The 18,706-nt window shown below is 38.6% G+C and overlaps 1 protein-coding gene across 12 annotated transcripts in view; it reads right to left on the reverse strand.

Moving 5' to 3' along the window:
• The window catches only part of ryr3 (ryanodine receptor 3), a 244,769-nt gene that overhangs the window by 16,967 nt on the left and 209,096 nt on the right, over positions 1-18,706 (reverse strand). For all 12 annotated transcript variants that reach the window (XM_031891310.1, XM_031891309.1, XM_031891308.1 and 9 more), the window contains 12 exons: positions 18,267-18,355; positions 17,110-17,238; positions 14,264-14,368; positions 13,557-13,638; positions 11,739-13,057; positions 5,102-5,160; positions 3,969-4,140; positions 3,461-3,547; positions 2,760-2,966; positions 2,010-2,140; positions 1,543-1,585; positions 193-320 (listed from right to left, as the gene is read on the reverse strand). In XM_031891310.1, the coding sequence (XP_031747170.1) occupies positions 193-320; positions 1,543-1,585; positions 2,010-2,140; positions 2,760-2,966; positions 3,461-3,547; positions 3,969-4,140; positions 5,102-5,160; positions 11,739-13,057; positions 13,557-13,638; positions 14,264-14,368; positions 17,110-17,238; positions 18,267-18,355 (2,551 nt within the window). The remainder of the gene's footprint in view (positions 1-192; positions 321-1,542; positions 1,586-2,009; positions 2,141-2,759; positions 2,967-3,460; positions 3,548-3,968; positions 4,141-5,101; positions 5,161-11,738; positions 13,058-13,556; positions 13,639-14,263; positions 14,369-17,109; positions 17,239-18,266; positions 18,356-18,706) is intronic.

The following is an 18,706-nucleotide window of genomic DNA, read 5'->3' on the forward strand; positions in this document are numbered from 1 at the left end:
ACTGTTACTTTGTGTTGTGTGTGTGTGAAACTTCCCCCATTCCTACAGCAAGGGCCCACCCAACAGTCAGCTCTGTGTAACGAATTCTCTGCTGGGGAGTTAAAACTTCGCAATTGGATGGGAATGTAAAGATCGGGGTAACGTATATGTTTAATTTACTATATTTTGAAAAAAAGAAAATGTTTTACACACCAAGATACAAGTGAACCTTCTTCTGGTTTGGTCTTCTTCACTGGGCTAAAGTCTAGGGCATTTTTGTCCAAACCCAGGAGCTCTGCTATTCGGTCAGCCCCATACAGGTCACCATATTTGTTAATCACCTAAACAAAAAAGAATGTTACATTCAGTACAAAGATTTCCATAGGCAATTAGTAACACTCTGCTAGCTGTAGTGATATCTATTGAATGATCCTGACCTGCGCAAACCACACCCATTTGCTTCTATCGCCCAACCCTTCTTGGGCCAACAACCAACTAAGCAGGGACAACTGGGACATTTGCAATAAGTACAACATGTTAGACTGAAGGTGCTCATTTATAAAACATTAAAAAGATGTATGTAATCGTAGATCATGTGAAATGTCAAGACAAAGATAGGAAGTCCAGCTGGAAGGGCAGCACTGATTGCATTCAATGCAAATGTAATGTAAAGGCAGTCAGTCTCGCCCAGTAACTTGGATCTATAAGGAGTCTCCCTGATTTGCCAAATGATCTGGTAACCATATCTACACCCACTATGGTGTGTTTAATTGATATCCTTTTTCAAAATGTGCATAAGAGCAAGTGATTTGTGAATATAGAGACATCAGTGCTCAGATGGGTCATGCTTTTCTAAAGCAAAGAATTTTTTTTTTTTATATTAAAAAAAAAAAAAAGAAAACAGGGCCAACTGTCTAACTGCAGCCAAAGCTAACAGGATCAGCCAGCGTCTCAGAACAGTAAATTCACCTGATGCTCATCTGGGACTTAACATCTCTTCCCCCAGACTTAATATCCATGGTAACTTAAGCTAGAGGATGTTAGAATGATTAAAATGTGGAGAGCTGAAAGAACCAATTCTTGCCTGAGCTGCGAGACTCCTGTGTTAGACTGCAGCAGCTTCCTTGGAAACGACTACAGTGTAAAACAGCAGTTTCACAGTGCGGAGAAGCGTTTGTACTGACATTTTTCAATAAATATTGGCTGTGGATACATCACAAAAAAAAACAAATATGTAGTCTTAAGGTGGCCATACATGCTACAATTATGATTTTTCCCATAACCATTCTACTCTACTAACATTAAGAGCTGAATCGTCAGATATGCAGGTAAAAACTAATGAATTCTTTTCTCCATCTGACGATTCTGCATTAATTTTACGATCAAAATTTTCAGTCCTGCCCAGTCAGCGAGACAACCAATATCCAAGGCTTTTAACGTTATCGATCAATTCATCTCCCCACATACATGCACCGATCTTAGTTTCATATGATAATACTGGTGCGCGTATGGCCACCTTAGCCATTGTGAATACTAATGTAAGCAGGAAACTCAACCACTCACCTTTCTTTTAACAAATTTATCCCAATAATTATTAGGAAATGACCTAGAAAATAATAAAACAATATGTTATTCAAAACACTGCGTTGCACAACGGCACAGTAAGGAAATCATTGCCTGTAGACTGTAAGTAATTATTGTTATGATTGCTTCACAGCTTGTAAATGTAGTACATGTAAGTATATTTCTGAAAGAAGTTCTGCATGTTTGCAAAGTGCGTGGAAGTGTACTCCCAAATACTACAATGTGCCAGCCATGGGGCTTGAGAAGCTATAAGGAAATATAAAATATAAGCCTTTTCCTAAATGTTTTATTGCAAAAGCAGCAAAATGTTTGCCAAGGTCCATGGCCTTCATAGCAATGTTTAGAGGTGGCCAATAAATATTGCATGCAAATTTGCATTAAATAAAAAAAAATCTGACTTTCCCTAGATAAATGCTAAAGCTAAAGAAAAGCAAGCGGTGACTTACGGGGTGTTAATTACAAGTCGGTCCCACTGCCCTTTTATATCATCCTCTGAAGGCTGCTCTGTGATGTACAGGCCATCAAACTCCACATTGCGAGCAATTTCCTTTTCACGCTTAAATACCACCAAAGGAACCTTTCAGATAGAAGGAGGACAGCAAATGTATTGTAGTCACATTAAAAACGCATTATTATTCACAACCTATGACAATAAGGGAAGCTGGAGTCTTAGGAACATTTCTGATAACAATACGGCACATCCATTATAAACCCAATATTCTACTAAATCTTTCAAATAAATGTGAATGTTGGAAATAAGGTGTGACTGTGAAGCATTCCCTCAGGTATCAAACAGCAGGAGTTATAATGAAAATCTATTTTTTGTATTAAAACTACTCATTCTTTGTATTATCAACTTTGTGATTTATAAATATAAACAGAAAGACCAAATGTTAGTCTTCTGGGACTGTCTGCTGCTGAATTCATCTAATGTGATTTAATAGGGTTAGGGAAGCATCCGTTATCAGATACAATCTCTGTTTGGCTGCTGGGAGGTAAAACAATACCTGAGTGGAATGATGGTTCATCACTTACTTATTTAGTGATAATAAGAAACTTGGCCCCAATATATCAGCTTTGTGAACAAACAACTCGCTACAAACATGTCACTGATATTTTATTTTGATCTCATCAGACTTGAAGATTTCCACATAAAATAGTCCTCCTTTTAAATATAAAAGTTTGAGGGCAAGTACCTTTAGGCAGTAGTACCCAATGACACAGAGGAAGGAGATAATGGTATGGATAATAGCCAGTATGCGCAGTGTTGGAGCCATGTAACCTGTGTTTTCCTGAAGAACAAAATATACAGCTCCCTCATTGGCATCCTCATCATCTTCTTGAAATGTGTCCCATAAGTTTGTATCATTGTCTGAGTCTTCACTGGAATGTTCTTCAGTAACCTATGGATACAGAGCATCAGTCACTGGGTACTTATTGTGTTACATCACTGGTAACGGATGAGACATTGGTGAAATATTACTGAATTATGGTAACAGGCAAATATATCACGTGGCTTGACAGTTTCCTCTGCAGAAACTCTTAACAGTTCAGACTTTTAATTGCTAGGCTCTGAATTTAGAAAACTAGAAACCAAAGACACAGATTTTATTGTTCAGACTTATTCCCACCAAGCTGAACTATAAAGGCACATAATGAGATATGTACAGACCAACTGTGATAGAGAAAGGCATAGCTGAGAACCACTGTGAGCCCAAAGATAAAAGTCTGTCTTGGGAAGAAACTCTGAAATATCTGTCCTCAAAGGAACTATTACATTCCTCGCTAGGCAACAAAAGGTACTAGGACCCAACAAAAGAGTCTGCTGTTAAAGTACGCAAACTGCTGTTATGACGACTAGTGTAGGGTGCAAGAGAGAGGAAAAGATTTATTTTACCTTGTAGAACAAAAGAATGAAGTTAATGGCAAATGCGACAAACAGAGCAAGGAACCTTAGATTGTAGAAATTTCTGGCCAGATAATTCTGAAATAAAGCGAAGGCAAAATCAATCAGCAGGTTTAATCAATCACATCAAATTATGATTAACTTTCGCACCCTTAGGTTGATGTCTGACAGAGCAGTTCAGTCGCCCGCAAAAGATCTGTGTATTGTGGGCGACTAACCACTCCGAAATGCCTTTCCACTGCCAACAATAGGAGTCGCTGGTGGGAAAGCCATTACATTGCTTTGGTATTGTGAAGTTGCACAAAGCTTCTTCCCGCAGAAGAAGCCTTCACCCCAAAGTTATATTCATTATTACTATTGTTGACAGTATTCTTTTAAGCATTATAGTCTAGGAAAATCTTGTGCAATGGAAGAATAATTTTTAGTGGTGTTTTCAGGTTCAAGAATATTCTCAAAAAAGGAAGAAATGCATGAAAAAAAGTTGATGGTCGTCTCTTACCAGCATCTTTGTTTGGTAGATCTCCAAGCCTGCCAAGAAGTTTGCCATAAATGCTTCAGGTTCTTCTTTCTTCTGTCCCCTTCGCTTTTTCTTACTTATGCTCTCTTTACTTTCCACTAACTCTGACTGTTCCTCTGCCTTAACTTTGTCCTTTTTCTCACCGTCTTCCAGGCTAAGAATAAAGTCAAATGCACTGAATGATAAAAGTGTAATGATGAAAAAACCAAAAGGAATACTGGCAGATACAATTTTGGATCATAAATATCTAAGATTCTTTACTCATGTAAAAACCCACCGACAATGAGGAATGGTAATATACTGCCATCATAAAACAAAATCCAGGGGTCAGAAAATTGATTAACCCATTTTGCTATTGCCCTTTCAATGGCAGAGGTAAGTGGAGTCAGCATTAGTTTGCAGCAAATCATTTGCCACCAAGATCTGCTGGATGGTTAGTAGCCCTGGTACACATCACAATCCATCAGGGAGACGTAAGAAATAAGTAGTGAGAGAAGTTTGGGGACTGAGTAATGTGCGGCTACTCAAGGCACAGGTACAGTACCAGGGGTTGAATGCTTTAGCGCCATAGGGCTGCTATATTTTTGGTTATGATAAAAGTCAAATGTCAAGCACTAAAGGTGGCGGAAGGTATCACTCTTGGAGTTCAGCTACCCATTCATTTTTACTTTGATAATGCTGAAATGTTTTAAAGAGGATTACATGCAAGTGCATTCATAATTATGTGAGTTATTCCCTTGTGTCCCATAGCACAGCTTTAGCAACATTCTCTCAGTGCCTCTCAGCTTAAGAACTGCTGTGTAGAAGGGGCAGTGGGTGGCACAGAAATGCCACAATCAATTATTTATGATTGGAAATGTCGAATACTGAATTTTGCACTTTCATTTTGGTTAGAACTAAATGACAAACACAAACCCTACGCTGATCATCACAGTAACTCCTACAGACGTGCACGCTCTAGAAGGCTCTAGACTGTAATGATGCTTTGCATAACTGTGTCTGGAGAATACCAACCAAATGATTATATTGGCACTAGGACAGAATAGCAAACCTATGAGCCATGGCAGTAAATCGGTAGTTACTGAGCCAAAACAGCAACATGAAAAATGACTTACTCTGCCTTCTCAGATTCAGCCTTAGATTGCTCCTCATGTTCTTTTGCAAGTTCAGCGGCCTGGAATCACAAGTAACATTTCATTGTAGAGACTCCAATATTATCACAATTTGTCTGGTCAGTCAAACAAGGCGGCTATATTAAAGGGCAATGACACACGGTGCTACTTGTCGTAGCTACAGAATAGACAATACTGATAACTGTCTCTACTTGGTGTTATAGCAGAGACAAATCTCAGTATCATCTATGGCAGGGTTTTTTTTGGTGTTTTGTGGCCATGACTAGTAGCACCGTGTGTCACAGCCCAAAGGGGACAAGGACATTGACATTTACCATAGAATGATGTAGACACATGCAAAACAAGCCACATTGTGTTTTTTTTCTCTAATTTGATTTATATATTGTCTTTGAAATTGTCTCTAAAAAGCAAGTTAACCTTCAATTAAATGTCCATCCCCTGCAGTATCGCCATACTACTCCATAGTACCATGGGAAGTATAGCCATTTGCTCCCAGCATTACCCTGATGTGTGCTGCTGACTGCTAGAGACAAGCTAGGGATATATGCCTCGGTTTGTATCTTATTAATCATTTTGCACTTATATGAATACAGTTCTGGCACCTATTCACAGACTAAATATTATCCATAATTACTTCTATTTTTTTTTTTTTTTTTTAAAATAACGGTTATTCAGTTCCTTATTGGCATGATGGGGTACAATTACAGAGAAAATAAACAGCAGGATAATGGGGAGCAAAGTAGTGGATGGGTGGAACCAGCAATGGAAATGGCAGTAGAACGGAGGCAGTGAGGAGTGCAATGAGCGTGACGCATGTTATACGTGGCAGACTGGAATGAGCAATATAATAAATCAAAAGAAGAAGAGGGGAGTCATTAAAGTGATGGAAGGGGTAAGGATGTATAAAGAAATACAGGGAAGCACTTGCACAAATTCCCAGCAATTGCCCAGATGGGCATTCGTGTCTCCCAGCCCAGACCCTGTGGATGAATGGAGCTCTCCTAGCGCCTTACTAATGACTAATAATTAACATGCAGAATGAAAGTATAATTAAGTTGGTTGATTAGAGCACCAGGCTGCAATTCATTTCTGCACAAGGCCTTTGTGATTAGATTAGTGAATGGAAGCATTTCTATACAGTATTCGCACACAGGTAGAGCTGGTATCTTGCGTTTAGGGGTTTTGTCATAATCAGTTTTGTTCGGCGCTCTGTTGGGAACATGGAGTAAATACATCCAAGGGGAAAAAAATGCAGTGAAATCTGTTTCCCTGGAAACCATTGAAAATAAAATGCCATTGAAAGCCATATAATAGTACGGGAGTCTCAGACACCCAAACACGTTTTATAACAGAAAGCAAAGCTTCATCACTAACTAATGAGAGAATGACTGCCGCCTACACCTAAAATGAGGTGCCTCAGGAGTCGGATCACTCCAAGGAGAAGCGTGCCCCCCGCCAGAATGTTTGCATACAAGCCTGTCTCTGTGCGTGACTGCACCTCATTACCTGGAGAGAGCGCAGCTAACATCCCCGCTGTGTCTCCATTATACAGGGCTGGCTGCAAGTGAATACATACATTTTGTATTCCAGTAGAACTGCCCCAATCAGCTCATGGGGAAGCTATAAGCACAAATACTTGCTCAGTGTTGGCAAGGAGAGCACAATGACAGATTTGTGACCTAATATTATATTTAATTGAGTTGAAAATGGAGTTAAAGGGGAACTGTCACTATTATGAAAGTACAGGTATAGGACCCATTATCCAGAATGCTCGGGACCAAGGGCATTCCGGATAAGGGGTCTTTCTGTAATTTGGATCTTCATACCTTAAGTCTACTAAAAAATTAATAAAATGTTAATTAAACCCAATAGGATTGTTTTGCATCCAATAAGGATTATTTATGTCTTAGTTGGGATCAATTACAAGGTACTGTTTTATTTCTACATAGAAAAAGGAAATCAGTAAAAAAATTCTGAATTATTTGATTAAAATGGAGTCTATGGGAGACGGGCATTCCGTAATTCGGAGCTTTCTGGATAACGGGTTTCCGGATAAGGGGTCCGATACCTGTACACTAAACTGTAGCAGATCTCTTTTTTTTTATTACAGTTTATATTTTAAAGATGAATCTGTAATTTCCTTAAAATACATCTTTCCCCAGCTGAAGCCCACACACTCATGCTACCAGTCACTGATGGATTCTCCCTGTCTGATTGGCTACTTCCAGCATGAGTCATGGTTGGGCTGACTCAATAACAATAGGTTGAAGAAGCACACTAAAACTTATATCTCAAATACAGTAAGAAAAAACATGTTTGAACCTATTTAGTGTAACAAAAGCAAGTACCTGTAGCAGTGCCTTCTCCTCTTAGTTATAGTAAGAAACACCGGGCCCTGGCAGGTGGCTATCTTATAAGTCTTGGCTCCATAGTGGCAATGATAAAACTAATGGAAATTGCCCCCCAATGAGATTCCCTGACACACCGCTAGGCCACTACAACCCTGCATGAACTGCTTTGTGGATTTTATTCTCCAGAAATATGGCAGAGACAAATGCTAAGAAAGAAATCTCCATGTTCTATAGCACACACAGGTGATCATTCCATCTCTAGTGCTTTGATATGATAATTGGCAAAAACTACAATTCCCACACACTATTGCTGCTGTTGCCTTGGGCAGTTTTCAGTATAAAGAGAGTCAGAGGGAAAAGCAGTGTCAGTGGCATAAAGGGTAGGAAGAGTGTCTTTCAAGAAGGGGGAATGAAAAGGTGGTGGGAAAGATTAAGAAATACTGCTACACTATGGGACTGTAAATAAGGCACCCTTTGCCCTGTATCACTGGCTCACAGCAAGTTGTATAAAAAGTGACTATGCCAAACTATCCTGAAAGGAAAACCCTTGATCCTAGGAAGCAGTACAATATATATATATATAGTCATTATATTTAGCTGAAAGGGAGCCCGAGATGGAGTTATGCAAGTCTCTCTGCTGCTCTCTGGTATGTTAGGGTATGAAGGGAGCACGTGTCTCCAGTGAGAGCCAATACATCTCCTGAATAACCAAAACAATTATAAAGACTGTGAGGCTTTGACTGCCATTATGATTTTAAACCTGCTTGCTGGTTGCTAGGGTAAGCAACCCAATAACAGCTCTGCAAATCTAAGAGTTGTAGAACAAAACAACAATTCAAATTCTACAAAAAATGCAAACTGCAAATTGTCCTAGAACTCTGTTGTGTACTCCTTTTCATTAAAGCTTCATTCCCTTGTGGCCCTCACACTGCCAGCCTTCACTTTGGTGCTACTAGAGCTCAGAGGGGAAATAACAGCCAAACAAAACAAACTATAACATAACAACTACACTTACTATTTATTACTACTCACCCACCCCTGGGTTGTGAAGCAGATCCTGCCCAGTGGAGTTCTAATTAATATGTACAGATAAGCAAACTGCATATGAGCTGCCAATACAGGCCAGAGACTGCCTCACTTATACCAGAAGCATTTACTTTGCATCCAGCATGGTATTTAACAACTCACAGGCATAGGGCTGCCACCTTAGTGCCCTTAAAGGTCTGGACAGGGGGGTGGGTAATATTGAGTGTGAAGCTTATGATGCTGGAGGTAGCGATGATGACATCAGAAGCAGAACTGATGACATTCAGGGGCAGGCAGTGATGTCAGGAACAGGGCTATGACGTGGCAGCCAGTGATTGGCTGGATTGTGTGTCAATAAAGGCAGACATCTACAGACCCTAAATAGGCCCCCTTTATAGTCACTGGAATATAATCCTGAAATCATATGGCTGGGTATGTGGCTACGTGACTAAGTGCACTGGTATAAAGATAATGTAAATCCCAGCAACAAAGATTGTCAGCTTTAGTAATTTTCGAAGGGAAAGAAATATGAAACAGGATAGAAAATGCCTTGTAAAATAGTAATTCATTAAATAGCGTATTTCATATAAAAGAGAAGGCTGTCAAATATATTTCTGTCCATAAAAAGTTCTAATAGCTGTTAATATATATAAAGATCCAGAGCAAGGCGTCTCAGGGCATTTTTCTACTGACAAGTTTCTTAAGTGAACAAGAGGTCAGGCCTCAAGATTAGACAAAATGAGATTTTCCCTTCAGTTACAAAAGACTTCTTTACAGTTTGAAAAGCAGAAATCAAGAATACTTGCAAGATATTGTACGGAACAATACAAAAGGAGAATTCTTCTGAATCTTTTTATTTAAAAGCAGAATATCTAGGTTTAAAATTTCTGGTAGAAGGTTTATTTGAGTAGGGATCAGACAAAATGTAAAGAATGTTCAAGTATATTAGTGATGCCCCGGGCCATGTAAGGGTAAGCAGTTACACATATCCCAACCTTATCTTGCTGCACTATGGAAGTCAGGAAATCTATTCATATATTACAGATTATTAATTAGGGTCTGGAAGTGACCAGCCTGTATGTTGAAAGACTAACTGGGCAATGTAATAAGAAGTTCTAAGTTTGCCCACATCCAGTAAACCATAACAACCAATCACTGTTTGTTTGTTTTTTATAGAGTTGACCATTAAATGCTACCTGCTGACTGGATGCCAATGGTTACTAGATAAGTAGTAACTAAAAACCGTTTATGACATTACCCCCTAAGGCACTGCATCCTTTGATAAGTGGTGTAGCCCTGGCAGATAATAAGATTGATAAGGAAGCCATACCATTTGGTTACAAGCACTGTTCTCTCTAAGCTGTGCTCTAGTGCACACAATACATTGTGGTGTGCACAAAAAATTTTGTGTAAAAACACAAAATGTCATACTGAGCACATATTTTTAAAAAGCATGTGCCAAACAATTTTTTTGTGCACACAGCCAAGAAGAAATTAGTGGGAACATTACACGCCTACAGGCAGGATGCTGAGTTCACATTGAATTCTAACCTGAAATATATTTATCCTTAACTATAATACTAATAGACTTGTTACAGGTATAATACAGTATCAGTTACACAATGAGTACAAATATGACTACCCTACCCAACTGTTTAATAGGAATATCTGGGAAGGGACATATTTCATACCTTTGATGTTTGGTATGTATTCATTTCATGACCATTAAATATAATATATGCATAAGGTGCCCAAGAGACTGAGGGCTGGAGTAGCTAACCCCATAGAGCCACACCCAATATCATGTGAATCTAAGGCAATACACTGGCCATGGCTGAGAGGTATGTGACTGATTAACCTACGGGATGGACTTCTAGAGACCAAGCCTCATTTAGGAAACCAACATACACAAGTGCTGGAGCCCTAAGAAGCACAGTTTTGCCCCCCATACCCTTAAGGACCCATCAACATGGGATATCACTGCAGCATGCGCTTGCACACTTGAGCAAGGGCAGTGATAATACATGTGCTATCCACTACCTGATACTGAATACAGGGCTGCCATTTTGCGGGTGCAAAAAAGCGGAGGCCTTCAGATATAAACTGCAGGACAGGATGCACAATGCAAAAAACATTATGCTTTGTGCTTGGTTCTGTACTTTGTACCCAACACAGTGGTTTGCAGATAAAACCAACTGTATGAGTGTCTGTCATCTGGCTTGACAACCTGAATTTTAGAGCAAAATGAAGCAACAAAGAGTTTCACCTGATGAACCACACATCTATCGGCAGAATAGTCATAAGTGGCTTTATATACATAACTAATGAGCTTGAGCAACCTCTCTTTGCCTTACTGTTCTGTGGCTATAAGTACAGTTTGTTTTATGTATTTGTTTTATTCCACCAATAACAGCTCATTCTTTATGCTTTACATCTGCTGTGTAATAGTACTCTAGACAAAATTTCTAACTCTAATTAGCATTGCGCATTTTACTACTGGTTTGGCTAATATTTGCAATTTATATTAAACTGTCTTGAACCTAAAATGTAATTTGTATGTACTTAATTTTGTATGTACTTGATCTCATGGAAATAAGCTACTTTTTCTGTAGTGTGCCCCATTCAGTAAGCTGTCTCTCTACATACAGGCTTTGTGTCAGAGTTATTTTAAAAGACCGTTAGCTCTAATACATTCTCTAGGCAAAGGGCACACACACTAATGTAACTGATTTTACTTAATCTGACTTAGGTTCCTGTATATAGAGAGACATATTGCCTAGAGCAGAACTGTCCAACTGGAGGCCTATGGGCCAAATGTGGCCCACCAGTGTGCTTATAGGCTTCATTGACTTCATTGTATAACAGTATCATTTTAATTTAATCTGCCCAATGAACATGATATACAAGAAATAATCGTCCCAGTACATGCAATGTTGGACAGCACTGGAGGAGGATATTGAAAAGAAATTAGATCATTTTAAAAACCGTACAAAATTTTGAATGGATTATAAATAGAGAGGTCCATATTTTCTCACATTACATTTTGCTTTTTATGATATTATGATATTTTAAAATAATAAATTGTATAGGCGCTGCAATACTATGGGCACGCTCCTGTGGTACAAAGAACCTGATAAACAGTGAATAATATACTGATCCTAAAAAAACTGAGACAAAACCAGGAAGGGCTGCAGAAACAGTCTGAATAAATTCAAGAGGTGAAAGTAATTGAAGCTACTCACAATTGCGTTTTTTTTCTTGCGGACGGCATTCTCCAAGCTTGGAGTACTCTCTGCACTTACAGCTTCTGAGAAATCACCAAGTCCAATTTCTGGGCCATGCTTTGAGCCTTCCTTTTTCGCCTGAATGCCAAAAATATCTGGAATATCTGTGTCCCCTTTATCTCCTTTTACAAGATTAGTAAGTTCAGTGGAAGCTGCATGTTCAGGAGCATCTACCTTTTCAGCTTCCAGGACATCATCATGAATTCCAAACTGAGTAGGGTCTGGCATATCACCCAAAATCTTTGTAACTTTAATGTTTTTGGCCCCTTCCACTAAACCTCCTCCAAACACAGTGCTCCAAAGTATCTGGAATATGCCCCATACAATAGTAAACACAAACTGAAATAGGCCGACAAAAAGCATCCAGAAAAATGAGAAGAAAACCTTCACTAGTTCCTTTAAAGTCATCTTCTTCACCTTTCTGAGCTGTTTACCAATATTTTTCAAGGTAAGCATTTTTAGGAAATTGGAAGTATTGTTTTTAAGAGATGTACAAGCTACAATAAATGCTGAAGAAGATTCTAAAGACTCTGTTTCCTCATCTTCTTCGCCAACTTCTATAATGTGATGTGGTTCCTCCTCTTCTTCTTCCTCAGGCCTCTCTGCAGCATCTGATTCAGAGATCTGAGATGCCAATTGCATCTCAAAAATTGTGTCTTCACAGAAGTTAACAAATAGCTCCATCTTTTCTTGTTCTCCGCCTTCATTCACCACATCAAATATGAATTGTCTCTTTGATTCCTTGACCTGTGGTTTTTCCCACTGTGTCCGGCTTGACTCACTGATCTCAAAGTAAACTCTTTCTATTCTCTTTGCTCCTCCCATAATTTCAATGCGACCTAGGTATGGAGAAAAGTAACTTAAAACACTACTAGCAGGTTCTAACAGACACTGGAGCCGGGAATCATTTGGCATATGTTCATTAAGATTTGTCAACAGAACAGCCACATTGAATCCGATGTCTTTTGCAGGCTCATGAAATCTATCTACAAATTCAACATAATTAAACATATCATTTTCATCAGCTTCAGCACAGGAGAGTAGGAATTCAATTTCTGATTGTGCATATTGCTTCTGTCCCTCCATTGCCTTCTGGAACTCTTTCTTGGAAATTACGCCTTTCCCCTCTGGATCATATTCCTTGAAGGCATCAGAGCTAGTCAAGTCTTTCAGCTTAAGAAACATATCAAAGAACTTGAGGATCATTTCTACATTGCTTGACGACTCTACAAGTGTGTCCACCATTTGTTTTCCTATTGTCCCATTCACAACATTTCCTGGAAAATAGCAATACAAAAAAATCATACATTTGGAAAATCTTTATATTAGTGAGATCAGTTAAGCTGTAGATTGAAAATGAATAAACAGGTTATCACACTGCACAATCTAATGTAAAATCATTATAACACCATTCTTATAGTTGCAAGGCATAGCTGATTATAAATCCAAATTTGCTTCTCAGCAGTTATATATATATTCATATATATCATATGTATCATAGAAAAATTGGTCAGAAGATACCACTCCATGTGCACTCATTAGGGCTATTGTCATTTAGGGGCACTTTTGTTTTGTCTGCTACTGCCCTCAGACATGGAACAGAGGCAGACAAACCACCCCATACGTCGGGGGCAAAAAGGTTATAATATAGTCTAACCAGCAATTAAAAACAGTTCTGTACAACATAATAATGTCTGGATACATAAACAGAACAACTCCAGCAAAAGTCGTTTGAAGCAAACAAGCATATATTCTAGGCCAGACAATCAGTCTTACCTTCTAGAAGGGAAAGCAGCATCACAACCATATCCTGTAAGAGGTCCAGTAGTTCTTTCAATAACTCGATCTGGCTAGAATCCTGTAAAATGAAACAGCATGTGAAGAAGTGGTGGATCTTATAGCTTTTGCAGCAAGATACAGCTCCATTTAAAAAAAAGTAAGTGCATGTAAGGACTACGGAACCAATGTCACTGTTAGTCCAATTCCTTGTTGGCTACTATAACATACACTCTGTAACAGATCAAGTAATACAAATAAATTATGCAAAACTGACCAAATGTATTGTTATTTTCTTTTTAATTTTTTTAGGTTTATCATAAACATTCCATTACTATAATGTGTTTTCTTGGAAAGGTATTTTTAAAGCGCAAAAATGATTGCTCATTAGACATCCGGCACTTGTGCTGGAAAAGAGAACTTCCATCGCAGCTAAAACGAGGCATACATATCTCTCAATAAATAACAATAGCTTAGTCAGATCACAACATTTAACATGTAGCAGTTTTGGATCAGTCTCTGTTTCAGATACACAAAATTGGGTCATTGTACATCAGTTTTTTATTTTGGTACATCTCATCAGACTGAGAAAAAACTGATTAGTGGAGGGTGCAGACATACACACGGAAGTGATCATACAGTTTTGTTGAAAACTGATCAAAGTTTTGATAAATCAGCCCATGGTCAAAGTCTCAAGTCTCTCTTACCTGTGAAAGTTTCATTTGCATGTTTGCAAATACATGGAGAAAACCAACAACGGCATCCCAGAGACGGCTGTGCGCCAAGCTTTGCTGATTCCCAATGCACGGACCCTGCAAAAGGTATGCACTACATGATATGGCTGAATGTTGAATAAGTTTGATATCCGCTTAATTCAGTGTGCTTATTCATACAAAATCACAAGTGGTAGTCAGCCTGCAGTATAACTGCTATGCAATGTGCTATGATGCACTAGTTTTTTTTATGACATACGTGTATAGTTTGAAATTGTGTATATCCTTTTATCTATTGTTATTCAGTTGAAACTCCATGATATACTAAATAATGTTTTGTACATCTGTCACCAACAAGGGCTTAGCTAAACCTACAACCATAAAAAAGAAACCTATCTTGTCCAGTCCAGGATGCACATTAAGAAGTATTCACACTAAAACTACTAGCAATAACTCAGCAGTATAGCAGAACTTACAGAACTTACAAACACAATTATTTTGCAGGATTGGCTATGTAGCCTTTTCAGCAATGGAGTCTTCTTAAGTAATTAATATATACTGTTGTGTTGCCCTGCACTAGTTAAATTCTGTTTGCTTCAGAAACATTACTATAGTTTATATCAGGGGTCCCAAAATCTTTTTTACCCATAGGCCACTATCAGATGTAAAAAGCATTGGGGAACAACACAAGCATGAACAACGTTTCCAGGGGTGCCAAATAAGGGCTATGGCTGGCTATTTGTTAGCCCCTGTGTGAACTGGAAGTCTACATGAGACTCTGTATGTCACTATGCCTGTTCTTATGCAACCAAATCTTGCCTCCAAGCCAGGAATTCAAAAATAAGCATCTGCTTTGAGGCCACTGGGAGCAACATTCAAGGGGTTGGTGAGCAACATGTTGCTCGCGAGCCACTGGTTGGGAATCACTGGTATATATAAATACCCTGCTCTGCAGCCATTCAAGTTAAAATAGGGTTACATGGCACAAGTTATATAGCTGATAAATCTCTGAAATACATTGGGATTAGTTGTTACACAGGAATTGTTGTATTCTATAAAGCGTGTCTGTAATCTTCTATGTAACCTGTGCCATTTAGCCTTATTTCAAAATCTTACCTGACAAAGAGTAGTGATCCCATGTGCTAAGCTAGTATTCCAACTGAGGTAGCAAGAGGGAGTGCTGAGGGGGACCAGAACCCCATGAATGAAAATCAGATGTAAGACAGGGGGGACAGGGTTATTGGGCAACCACTGAAGCAGTTGGGGTTTGGGTTAGAAATCCCCAGTGTAAAGGCTACGGTGGAAAGGGACCCAGGGTATACTCTTCCCCCCCCCCCCCCCAAATTCCTTCAATGGCAGGCATCTGGAACAAGAAAGAGTTCAATAAAGGAAAAGCAGGATAAGCACACCTTAATGATAACCAACCTACCTTGTATTTCCACTGGTGCTGCTAGTCCCAACAGTATCCGGGTTTACTGCATATTTATTTAGCAAGCAAGAATAAAGGAACGTGGGGCATTACAGGCTGGAAAGGTGCAAGGCATAGAGCCAAGTTTTGAAAAATTAAGTGTGCAGCATTTTGGGGGTAACAACCTTTCCCCAGATGGAAAAAGGTACAAGTGACTGGTCCCAACACACCTATTAATACCCATATGTTGTTGCTTCAACAATAGACTGTGTCCCAAGTCAGAGAAACAGCACAAAGTCAAACAGTGTTAAAGACTGACTGTGGCAACTCCAAGATCTCTAAAATTGATTGAGTATTTTATGAAAGGGAAGCTGGAAGCTGTGCTGGGAGAAGGGAACTGTGTGATGTGTGTGCAGGAGCGGTGAACTTGCTGCAAAGCTCGGACAAGCCCTCAGCTGCTGCCGCTCTGCAAACTGTACACACCAAGAACTGATCTGGCTCGGCATTCTGTGTAAGCAAATCACTGGCAGTCAGCATAGTGCTCTATTCATGCACCATATTGTCTTGCCTCATCTCTACACATGGCTACATTTCCAGTTCTAGTGTGGAGTTTGCTATAATCAGATTATATTATAATCAGCTATAACCAGAACCCTGGATCTGGATCTGTGATGATCTGATTGCCAGGTAGATTTTTTTTTCTGGCTCTACAAGGAGCAATACAGAATTATTGGTTGGAGATAATGTGAAGGTTTTAAAAATTTTCAACTTTAAATAATTAAGTACATGTATGGGATTTACAATCTACTATTCTTTAAGGCTACAAATACATTTTCAAAAAGAAAAAATATTAATTATAATAAATAAGTCTATATGCAAATGTTGTTACCAGCTATAAAGTGCCCAGTGGTGCAAAATGTATAAGGTGCTGGAATGTACCTTTGGTCATTTGGTATGGTAAGGTCTTTTGTTAAACTTTGTATTTTCAATTTAAATTATCTGTAGTCAATAAATATTTTCTGTGTAACACTGTTAAACTGTTGTTTAGTTACATAATATTACAGAACATAAACAAAATGGTTAAAAACCACTGTCTGATTGTGTCAAAATGCACTATATTGTTATATTTAGGAGCTTTCACTCTGTTACATTTCAGTAGGGGGTTCATGCCCCAGTGTCCTCACTTCACTGGACTTCAGACAGGCAAAGCATTAGAGACATTACTCCAGTTCCTTAAAGCTACGTTTATATGGACAACGAGCAGTGCATTTAGTCAGCATGGGCTCTATCAAGCTCCATCATACAGAGCTCACCAAAGTTTGAAATGTTGCTTAACAATCATATAGCTTTGACCCTTCTGGTTTTCTGACCCCATCTGTTTACAGTATGATGCTGTTATCATTATTGGGAAACCATTTGAATGATCTCTTACCTGAATATATTCTGTGAGTGAATTAAATATTTGTTTGGTCACAGCAAGAGACTTGGAAAAGTTGTGTTGCCCAGATTCATCAATCACCTCCTTCCCTGAGTAATACCAGTAGAAATCACTGATAGATTCCTAAGGAGGAATATAAATATAAGGCTCCCTCAAATTAAAGACATGAATACCTTTCTACTATATTTTGGCAACAGATTAGAGACATTATAACTTTAGCAAAGACACAACAATAAAATCATAACTTCAGCTTCAAAGAAAACCCCTTTACCCAGGTAAAAAAAAAACCCTTTACTAAGCTACATGATTTAAATAACTCTCATTTCAGAGAGCAGCACTTTATAAAAGGTTTTAAGTTAAAGAGATGTGGGCACTCTAGTGAATTGGCAAACTACTAGTCCATTTATGGGCCCCAAACCACACTTTGGTAAGATAGGAAAAGAACTTACTGAAAACATTACCTTTCCATGTTTATATAGTGCAATATCCGTAAGACTATCTGGTTTAATCAATCCTACATTTATAGAACTGGCCCAGGTGACTAAATAAAACAGACTAGCCATCAGTGTTTTCTAAATTAGTGTGTTGCAATGGCAACTATTGAATAACCTCTTAGGCTAGTACAACATCATTACTACTGGGCATCACCCCTCCCTTCCTCTTTCTCGTCTTTTTCCTTATTTGATTTGTCTCGGTTTGGAGCTCTGCACACACTGATGTTATTTTACAAACACTGTATAATGTACATACAGGCCAGTATTGGCACAACACCATGCTGCCTTGCTATAAATAGTCATACATTCTGCAATTTTTGGGGTACATTTTATGAGGATATTGAAAAATATATGGGTATTTAGCATGGTATAGCATTGTACAGCAAAGAAACTGAATCCAGTGAACACCTCAAAAATAATAGTGTGTGAATCTGTCACTGAGGAATAATGAGCAAACAGAGGATATAACTGAATATTAACATGACTTTGCAAACTGTTGTACTGATACTAGCAACGGTATGAGCAACTAACATGTACTCTCCCAACAGAAATGACCTACATCAAATAGAACCAAATCATTCAACTTATAGTGCTTTAGCCTAAAAGTGGACATCTGTCTCCTTAAATGTAACAAATGCCATTATTTCTGCTAATTACCTGGAGGCGGAGAAGATAATCTACAGTGCTTATAATTATGTTCACGGTTGTTGTGTTGCCCATCTGGGTTCGTAGGAAATTCTGGAAGTCTGACAAAAATAACAAAAATAAAATAAGCAAGAAAACAACAATATAACATATAGGGTACTATGGTACCAACCATCGATTTTTAATTTTAAAGTCGCTGTGACTTTTCCAAGACTTGCTTTGTGTCTAAACAGCTGCAAATCCAAATCAGCAGATTAAACTTGCCAAGTTCATGTAGGAGTCAATGGCAAAGGTCCCTTTCCTTTCCTTGAAGTTTTTTCTTTTGTCTCGAAACGTCACAGAATTCTAGGGTTTTGTCCGAAAATCACAACTTTTTCGAATTGTTGCAGCAACAATTTGATAAAATCTGGATTTTCACTGCGACAATTGACAAAGTCGAGTTTTTTACGACT

Source organism: Xenopus tropicalis, chromosome 8 (assembly GCF_000004195.4).
Source record: "Xenopus tropicalis strain Nigerian chromosome 8, UCB_Xtro_10.0, whole genome shotgun sequence".
Taxonomy (NCBI): Eukaryota; Metazoa; Chordata; class Amphibia; order Anura; family Pipidae; genus Xenopus; species Xenopus tropicalis.